The sequence below is a fragment of the Cyprinodon variegatus genome, unplaced genomic scaffold (assembly GCF_000732505.1).
Source record: "Cyprinodon variegatus isolate N-32 unplaced genomic scaffold, C_variegatus-1.0 Scaffold76, whole genome shotgun sequence".
Lineage (NCBI taxonomy): Eukaryota > Metazoa > Chordata > Actinopteri > Cyprinodontiformes > Cyprinodontidae > Cyprinodon > Cyprinodon variegatus.
In genome coordinates this window covers 288,880-299,224 of record NW_015150529.1, presented here as the reverse complement: position 1 = coordinate 299,224, position 10,345 = coordinate 288,880, and the positions used below count along the sequence as shown (strand labels likewise).

The window sequence follows — 10,345 nt, the reverse complement described above, 5'->3', positions numbered from 1 at the left end:
TTCAGCATGGGGGTGAGTAGAAAATGAAGGCTAATCATGTTTTGGGTGTACTATTCCTTTAAAGTTTTATCATTTAAGATGCTGTGGTCAGCAGTGACTGCCAATCGAAAGAGAGGGACCGTTCCTTTTTTGTCAGTACAGTCACAGTTGATGTTCATAGTAACTTCTCTTTACCATGTATAGTCTCTAGTGTCACAGCATCTTAAGCTCTTTCATCAACTTGAGCAGTTCCAAGTTTATCTTCCTAAAGTTTTATTTATCTTAAGCCAAAAGTTTGGGTTAAATAATTATATTTTGACACGACTGGGTGAGCTAGATAGAGACTGGTGTTAGGAATCCAGTTTGTGTGGGTTGTGCTTTTGTTTGTCTTCCCTCCACCACCAGGCGGCGCCTGGTTCTCGTTGGCCTCCCCACACACCTGCGGATGGTTGCCTCATTACCGGAGGACTCTTAAGCTGCTGACTGCCACTACCTCGACGCCAGAGCGTTTGCCAGTTTTGGGTACTCTAGCCAAGCTGAGTTTTGCTGAGTCAAACTGAGTTTTTGTCACCTGAGTTTTAACATTGCTGGTTTTGTCTTTGCCTCTCGACAGGAAGTCATCCTGCAAACTGGATGTTTTGGACCTTCTCCCCCCTGGAAGGATTCTCTGAGCATCAAGCTGAGCTTAGGATTCAAGTTTGTGGTTTGGATCTACTTTTCCCCAAGGATTGTTTGGGCGTCTCTCTGAGCAAGAAATGGTTCAAGTACCGCAGGAAATCTAAGTGGCAGTCAGCTCCTCCGTTCCTCAAGGAAAAAACACAACCTGGGTAAACCCTGTCTGCCCTCCAACGAGCAAGTCATTTACTGGAACAACCCACACCGACTGGATTCAACAAGAGACACCTTTTTCTGGAAATGTGAGTCCTGTTGCCTTAATTCCCCTTCTTCAAATCCAAGACACAAATTTCCCACTGAGCCTGAACTAACCGCAGAATCTTCCTCTTCACTTTTCAGTCCCGGTTTAATAGTGTTCAGAGCAGCACTGGACTCCTCTCAACCTACGCTCAATAAAACCTGTTAAACTTTTCCTTGGTCTCTCTGTTTGGTCTTCTGCATGTGGGTCAGAGCTTTAGATAAAATCATGACAACTGCTTCTGGAAAGGATGGAGGAGGTGAACCTGAAGTCCAATAATTCATAAATCAAGATACATTTCATGTTAACCTGCCTTTGCTATTCCAAAGAATTGCAATAGAAAAGACATAGTGGTTTTTGAGCACCCCATTTGGTCTAAAAGTCGACACGTGCACATGCATGGGCATCTTAGCAGGACAATGACCCTAAAGACGTCCAACTAATTTGGAAGGCCTACATTAATTATTCTGTGCCAGGAAAGAGGAAGTTTCATGAACTCTGACAATCCTGCAAAGAGTGATGAAATATAATCTAGGGCTGCAACTAATGATTATTTTGAAAATCAATTAATCTGACGATTGTTTTCTCAATTAATCGTTTAATAATCGCATAGCCAAGGGGTCCTTGAAGAAGACGTTTTGCGAAATTAAACCAGGTGAAACTAAAACTTTCCTCATTGAGGATTTCTGGATAGAGCATATTGACAGACAAAAAAGGTTTGACCTAAATGCAAAATGTTAGTTAATTTTGGAATAATTACTGCTCTAAGTGGGTCGCTCTGTCAGCTAAAGGCATGTTTTAGAGTCTCTACACTCCAATTAACCATTAATCAGTTGCTAAATTAGTTGACAATAATCCATTAATCACAATTAATAAAATAGCTTCAGCCTCAATATAAACCCAGAAGAAAACCCAAGGTTTTGCTGATAGTTACAAAAACATACTGAAAGACATTTAGATATTAGTAAAACATATATATTAACTGTGTATCATCAGCAAAGAATGATAAAACAAATCAGGAAACCACCAAATTATTTGGCCTCAACGGAAAATATAGAAAACATATGGAGGATAGGTCCCAAACCTAACCCTGTGGTGGCCCTCATTTCTGACTTTTAGAGCTCAGCATGAACTGACCCGCTCAAACAAAATGTTCTGGCAGGTTAGAAAACCAGGAGCGAACCTCCTCTAAAGCCACACCTGATAAACCAACTGCCTCCTAGAGCCTATTAATCAAATACCTGATTGATATTGTGAAACCCAGATGTAAAATATTAGAACATACCTATGATGAAACATGAATATTTAGTCAGTTTTCCTCCTTTTGTTTATACATAATTGACATATTTGCTTGCAGTTAACATTTCTAATCAGCATCAGCTAATAAAGGTAAACTCATTAACAGTTTGACTAAATAAAATGAACAATGGAAGTCACAGAAAGGTGGTGGTGCAAGGCTAATGATGGATTACTCATTGTTAGTGGACTGGAAGAATCATAGACAGAAATAGTCCCTGCTCAGAGCGGTCAGGCATCAATAGCAGCTTTATCCCTGCCCTGGTTTAATAGGGCCTGAGGGAAACGAGACGCTCCTCTGTTTCTGCTGCGCCCTGTTTTCCAAAGTTTATTGACCGTGAGTAGAAAAAAAAACATGCTTGTGCGCGTTGGTACGCAGTGGTTACCTGTGCACACTTCCTCATACGTGGCATTAGGTGTGTACCCCCCAGAATAGCCCACTTGTGTGGAGTAAACTCCCTTTTGCTTCCAAAACTTCCTCTCTGCTCCCCAGAAACAGCCCATGCCTGAGAGAAACCAGAACAGTCAACATTAGTCTTTGTTATACAATCTATGACATATTTCAAAGAAAGCTACAATTTAAGTAAGTACAATGTATGTCTTCTTTTTTTTTACCCTAACCAATTTAATTTAGTCTAACTGTGTTCAGAAGTTGCATCACTGCAAACATTTCCAGGTCTTAAGTATAAAGTACATTTTCGTAAATTAAAATCTCTGTCACTATTTTCAATGGCTACAATTACTGGGTGTAATCAGTGCCTCGTTCTTTACTTCCCTTTAAAGGAGGCATTTCAGGCATTCAGTCTCGAAAGAAGAGACAGAGTCTGCTAATGAGTTTACATCTACCTTCTATAGTCAATTAAATTTCTGCTTTACTTCACTTGTTTTGCAAGTTGGACAAAAGCACATCGCAGACAGTCAACTTTATAACTAAGAAAAATGTCTAATCTACGACAACGATCAAATCTAAAAGTCTTTAAAGAGCAAACAAAAGCTAAGTGTTTAGTTGAATATCAGCATGAATCTGCTGGTTTACATTTTGACACTTACCAAACATTACCATCTGTGTTCCCTCTGGAAAGGGTGGAATTGTCCTGTTTCCATTCACATCATGTTTAGCTGCAGAAAAAGGGACACAATTATAGAAGTCGAACAATAAAAACACAATTACAGCAGTCTCGCTCCTTTAACTCTTTCATTGTTTTGTGATCTACAAGGTAAGGTAAGGCAAGGTAAGCTTATTTGTATAGCACAATTCAGTGTACTGCAAATAAATTAAAATCTAAATAAGTTATTTTTTTCTGAAAAGAAGGGCATTTTTCTTGAATTGAGGGGGGAAGTGAGACACTTTGCCAATGGAACAAGACATTGTCCCCTTAAAATAAGAACAAACAACTGCATTGTATTATTTCAGGTACATATTATCTCATTAACTTATTTTAAGAGGAAAAAACTGATTCTATTGGCAAATCATCTTATTTAGCTACTCAAATTAAGGGAAAGAACACTTAATAGAAGAAATTCTGACTTATTTCTAGGTCATTTTTGCGATAAAAAGGACAATTCAAAGTGCTTTACATGAAAAATAGAAAAAAATATGATAAAAGCAGGAAGTAAAACAATAAAACAGTTGGACCAAAACCTTGTATAACTGATAACCTTAGACAGATTACCTAGTCAGCAGTTTAACTTCAACGGCCAAAGGCAGCTCTAAACAAGTGGGTTTTAACTTTGACCTCAAGAACTCAGATTTTCTGCACTTTTACAGTTTTTTGGGAGTTTGTTCCAGTGGAACATAGGAACTAAATAGGAACTAAAATGCTGCTTCTCCATGTTTGGTTCCAGTTCTAGGTGTACAGACTAGGCTTGAACTAGAAGACCTGAGTGATCTGGGACGTTGATACACTGACAACAAATCTGTTATGTATTGAGGTGCTGATCCATTCACTGATGTCTAGACAAACAGAATTATTTTAAATAGTGTTGCGTCGATACAATTTTTTTGGGCCCGATACTGATACCCGATACCTGGCTGTGCAGTATCGGCCGATACCATCTGTTTGAAATTGATGTGTATGTGTATATGAAGTACTGTATACTACTTGGATGTCAAATAATTGCCATAACGGCTTTGTCAAGCTGTTGCCTACCTTTGTGAAGCAGGAAAAAGACTAATACAAAGTGAATCCAGTAGAACTTTTTATTGCCTACCTGGAATGGGTGACAATAATTGAATAAACTTTTTGCTCTCAAAGTAGTATCTGTGCCCTATTTGCTGGTACTCGCCAATACCGATACCACCATTTTAGTGCTGGATCTGGGCCCTGTCCGATACTAGTATCGGTGCAACACTAATTTGAAAGTCTATTGTCTGAGCTACAGGGAGCCAGTGGAAAGACTTCAGAACTGAGTTGATGTTCTCTACTTTCTTAATTCTAGTGAGAACACGGGCAGCAGAGTTTCGGATCAGCTGCAGTTGTCTAATGGATTTTATAAGTAAATCTATGAAGAAACTGCTACCGTAATCAATTCTACTAAAGATTTATGCATGAATTAGTTTTTCTAGATCCTGCTTGGACGCTAGTCCTTTAATCCTGGAAATGTTTTTGAGGTGATTAAAGGCTGACTTAGTAACTGCCTTTTTGAGTCCAACAGGACACCAAGGTTTTGGCCATAATCAGTGGTTTCTAGCTGTAGAAGCTGAAGCTGTGAGTTAACTCTGGATCTCTCCTTTGGTCTCAAAATTATTACCTCTGTTGTGTTTTTATTCACTTGTAGAAAATGATGGCGCATCAGTTCTAAGCATCTCCCCAATCTACAAGTTGTTCATGTTTGGAAAAAGTAAACTTAATTGAATGACAATAGTTGTTCTGCTCTACTTGTCGACATATGGGTAATTTATACAATACATTACACAGCGCCACTGGAACTTAAAACTTTAAGTATTTGCTAAGACTCCTTTTGCAAGGCACTGATGATTATTTTTTTTTTCTTTGGGGGGGGTGTCACAATACTCTTAGTGCCGATGTACTGTATAAGGGTGTAAATGTGGATTTTGGCCTGGTTTGTTTGTGAAGGTATCTATATGAGTGTGTAAAGGTTGGATAAAAAAAAAACATTGAAGTTTAAGGTTACTCTACTTTAGGTTGATTTAAGTGCAATTAGTGGGAGAAGGGGTATTTTTTAGATAATTTACATTAATTGATGTCATTTCTCTGGCCGTATATACCGACATGTTTATTTGGTGGAGGTTTTTGTTTCTATTTATGTTCAGGTGAATTTAATTGTGTTGGTGTTTGGTTTGGTTGATGTTAACTAGTCTTTTTTTGTGTGTATTTGGTTGATTCATTTATTGTTGTTTTTCAAATTGTCTGAAATAAAATCATTCATTCATTCACAATGCAGGTAAATTTGTGGTGAAATAAACACAAACATTTTCAAATCTTCAACAGGCCAAAGGCTCCTTGTTAGTGTTTGGCATCCGTAGCTCTTTGACATCCACTTACATTTTAAATAGTCTGGTTTCCTCAGCCAATAAACTGAAAATAGGTGATAATAAGTTTTTTCAAAGGGATAATGACCCAATACATGCTGTCAAGTCTAAACAGAAATGGCCCATTACACACAATCAACGCTCCTCAATGGCCATCTCATCAGCCACATGCTACATTTTTTAACTGGCATTTGTGTGCTGCTTTTAAAGAACACCTATATGGTCTTGGGGATTTTGATCAGAAAAACTGTTAAATATCCCAAATTACACCGAATTAGAGTCACTAACGTGGGGCAAACAACATTTTCATATTTTGTTAGTAGTTTTCTTTCTTCCAATAAATTACTCAGGTTAAAAGAAATGTTCAACTAAGGATGTACATTTTAAAATATTGTATAATTGGCTTGTATTTGTGCTTAAACAAGAGGTGATTTACAAGAAATGAATATAATTCTGTAAAAATAACAGCAGGGATTCAAACATGCATTGAATTTGTTGGTAGCATTGATGATATAAAGTCAAACAGCTGCTGGCAGGAAGGAAGTACGATAACGCTCCTTTGTGCACCTGTGATTCAGCACCCTGTCACTCTCTCTGGTTCCGCAACAGCTTTATGGATGGGCTGAGAAACATCTTTTAAAAATGAGGTTATTTTTGCTGGAGTCCTTTTGTTTTCTAACATTAGCTTTGGATCAAATGTGGCATCCTATGGCAGAGCTATTCATCCTGATGAGCTTATCCTGTTCTTAGCTGTGGATAATCTGCTGCTTCAAAAAAAACTTCACCAAAGAAGACTGATGTCACCACAGAATAAAAAAAAAAAAAAAAGGTTTTCAAGAATGCCATCTTTCACACCAAAATACCTCGGTCTATTCAGCAAGTAGAGTCTGCTCACACCAATCCTGAGAAGAGCATGAACCTAAGAGCTGAAGCTGAGATAACGCTAGTCCCTCTGGGTTATTATTACACGAGCAGCAAGACGTTGAGATTTCTGCTAAAACAAGCATCAGTATAAGTTGTTGAAAAGGTTCTTGGAGTCTGAAATCACCTTAGTTAACATTACTATATCAAGCTTTGGTTGACCATATTGCTCTTTTGCCACAAATCGTTTTTTTCTTAATTAATGTGTTTGTTTTTGGAAAATAAACACAGAAACTCAGAATGCAGCATAAAAAAATACTGCAGATCTGAGCGCATACACGCACAGTGACCCACTTAAAAAGGGTTTGCAGATTTTCACAGCAGCTGCACTCACTCCAATCAACGCCAAGCCAGAGATGCACAAGGACATATATGAGGCCATGCAGCCACCTGGCTTAGCAAGCACACATTAACGTTGGCTTGCTGGGGGCTGCGTGTGTACAGATGATTTTCTGTGGGGGAGGAAGACGGATTAAAGAAAAAAAAAATGGAATGATGGGGGAGAATAAAAATGAAGCAACATCTGGATCTCAACCTTTATCCCCCCTCCCCACACAAACACACATGTCCAACATCTTCATGCATAGATGCATAATTGTGACGAGGGCTGCATGCTGATAGACAAAAGCGAGAGATGGGGTACTGCAAAGCAATCAGCAACACACACGCAGAGTGATAATCAGCTTGAATTTTTTCTGTTCTGCTCTCAGCATTCTCAAGTTGTGCAAACACACATCATCTGAATGTGAGTCAGTGAGTTTGTCTGATTACATGAGCAGCCTTTCATTGTGAATCATAGCCGCTGAAGGATTTGGATGCTCTGTATTGTGCAATTCAGCTGCATGTTTTCTTAAAGATTGAAAGTAAAATGTTGCCCTTTTAAAACAATCTTTCAATGTTTCTAAAGTCCTCCTTTGTTTAATAGCTGCTTTTCATTCAGAACAGTATCCATACATGAATGTCAAATTCCGGCATGTAAACCCCATACAGTATATCTGAACATTACTGAACATTATAAACCAAACCCTAACTAATAACTTAAATAATTTTCTTAAATGCTTTTATAGAACATTAACAACAAAAACAGTTGTAATGTATTTTCAGAGCCCCATTTCAACTCTATTATAATGACCTACAAAATGTAAATAATTAGATTTCTACAAGGTAAAAAAAAACAAGTCGTCTGGCATGTTGGCGTTTTGCTTGAATCCAACCTCTTCCTATAATCCATTGAGCAAACAGATTTTAACGTTTTCTTCAACCCAAGGAGCATCAAAAATACCAGTAAAAAGGCCCAAAAAAAAGTAGAAAAAAATAAAAATGAGGTCACCAAATTATTTTTTTCACATGAAACCAATTAAATCAAAAAGCTGCAAATACAACCAGAAATAAGGGTTCATAAAAAACCCCACACAGCAGTCTTTTTTTAACCCCTTAAATCTTAATGATTTTAAATGGGAATTTTAAAATCCCGAGACGGATCTGCAGCCTCCCTCCTCCTCTCACATTATCCTCCTCTGTCCATGCGTGTGTGTGTGTTAGTAATGGCTGCCTTCGGGGAACGGCGAAGGCATGTTCATTACAGGATACAGAGACGCCAACACACACACACAGATAAACAATTTAAATGTAAATGTCAGAAGGAAAGAAAATAAGTCCAGACAGAATACTAATGAGTTTAAAAGCTTGCTGAGTGTGTGACAGAAGAAACCAGAAACAACAGAGCAGCAGCAGAAGATACAGATCACATGCCCATTACATCTCTCTAAATGTGCAGTGAAGGCACTTATTCTAAACATATAAGATGAAAAAAGTTATTACCAATGGAAAGACACACCCTCAGTGTGTCTGCTTGTTAAAACAAGTAGTGACAGACAAGTGAAATGCTTTGCTTATTGAGTTTTAAACTTTTATGCATGTCTACTTCTGTATGTTTGTTTTTTTTCTCTGTGCAAACTATCAAGTATTTACACCACTTTGTGCATATCTATACTTATCTCATGCGGTTTTGGTAAACATGGTGTAGATGGTCCCCATTACTAGGGTTGTCAAACAACATATTCTCATTATCAGTTCGTATGAAATCATACGAAAAGTTATGCACAGTATTTCGTACGTTTTTGACGTTTTTCCTCGAAAAAACACATCAGTGTGCATGCGCAGCCAGACAGACGAAAAAAGCAGATCCGCGGACGGACGTAAAACTGGGAAAAACAGTGCAATAATTACTTCTTGAAGTCTCTCACTAGGTTGCTTGCTGTTTTGTATCTTAGGGTTAGGGTTAATTGTATGTTAAATTCTATGTTATTGAATGGTGCGTAAGATGCGCATGCGCAAGGATATCTTCTCTCGAGGCAAGACGTAAAAATATGGCGAAAAAAACATACGAAACGTACAAAATACTGTGCATAACTTTTCGTATGATTTCATACGAACTGATAATGAGAATAAACTGTGTCAAAAGTACCGATTCTCAAAAAAGTATTGATACTGAAACATTGTATCCGGATACAACACTTGTTTTTAAAAGTATCAATACAGTGCTACCACCAGTGGCACCTAAAGCACAAAACATTGTTCTTATTGTTTATTGTATTTATTTATTGTATTTTATTTATTAATGTCTTTATTTTTATTCTTGTGGTATCGAAAATGACATTGAGTATCGAATATTTTCCTTAGTATCGGTATCAAGTTGAAAAGTTTAGTATCGTGACAACCCTACCCATTACACTTTAAAACCTTATTTTTTACAACAAGAGTTTTTTTTTTTGTTGGGCTTTTCTTCTGCAGTTTAAAATCTGTAGCTGTTGTGGCAACTTATTTCTAAGCTCTTCAATTTGAGATGCAATCAGCTGCTACAGCCTGGCTGCTCGAGGCAATGCCTGCATTATTTTAGCACATATGTAGTAGGATGCTTTTAGAAATCTCTGTAACATGCCTTTCTGCTCCAAAAACAACATGTGCCTTTTTTGTTTTTTGGCAGAAGCAACATTAAGATAGGCAGAACAGATGAACCAACCAGAAAGCCAGGCCAAGGAATTCCAGAGAGAATAAGGTCATTTTAAAAATGGAAAACAGACTAAGAAGATTCAGGGTAAAAAAGCCCTAAAACATGTCAAGTAAGACAAAGCAGCATAAAAAAAATTAAATAAATAAAGAAAGAAGAACCTGCTGTAAGAATCACCGCAGCAAAAACTGCATTTCTAAAGGTTTTGACCCTTTGCTTGCAATATAGTTTTTGCTGTGGAGAGTTGAAATCCTTGTCTCAAGTGGAGTTTAAGTATATCGGGGTCTTGTTCACAAGTGAGGGACAATCGATAGACGGATCGGTGCTGCATTGGCAGTGATGTGGTCGCTGTATCGGAAGAGGAAGCTGAGCAAAGCTTTCGATTTACCGATCGATCTACGTTCCCACCCTCACCTACGGTCATGAGATCCTGGTAATGACCGAAAGGACAAGATCATGAAAAGAAGCGTTCGAAATGAGATTCCTGTGCAGGGTTAGCCAGAAGGAGCTCAGGGTAGAGGCAAGGCAAGGCAAGGCAAGGCAAATTTATTTGTATAGCACAATTCAGTACAAAGACAGTGCATAGTGCTTTACATGATTAAAATACAGGAAGATAAAACAGAATCAAAGCAAGTAGGAAAAACTAAATTAAATAAAATAAAAATTGAAGAAACAAAAAAGAATATTAAAAACAGTTGGACTAAAGAAAATATGTTTTAGTTGAACTGTTAGA

General features: G+C 37.7%; 1 protein-coding gene across 2 annotated transcripts in view; it reads right to left on the bottom strand.

The window, feature by feature from the left end:
- Positions 1 to 10,345, bottom strand: part of msra (methionine sulfoxide reductase A) — a 78,896-nt gene that overhangs the window by 41,172 nt on the left and 27,379 nt on the right. For both annotated transcript variants that reach the window (XM_015372820.1, XM_015372821.1), the window contains exons 2-3: positions 3,239 to 3,307; positions 2,575 to 2,694 (exon numbers count right to left, since the gene is read on the bottom strand). In XM_015372820.1, coding sequence (XP_015228306.1) covers positions 2,575 to 2,694; positions 3,239 to 3,307 — 189 coding nt within the window. The remainder of the gene's footprint in view (positions 1 to 2,574; positions 2,695 to 3,238; positions 3,308 to 10,345) is intronic.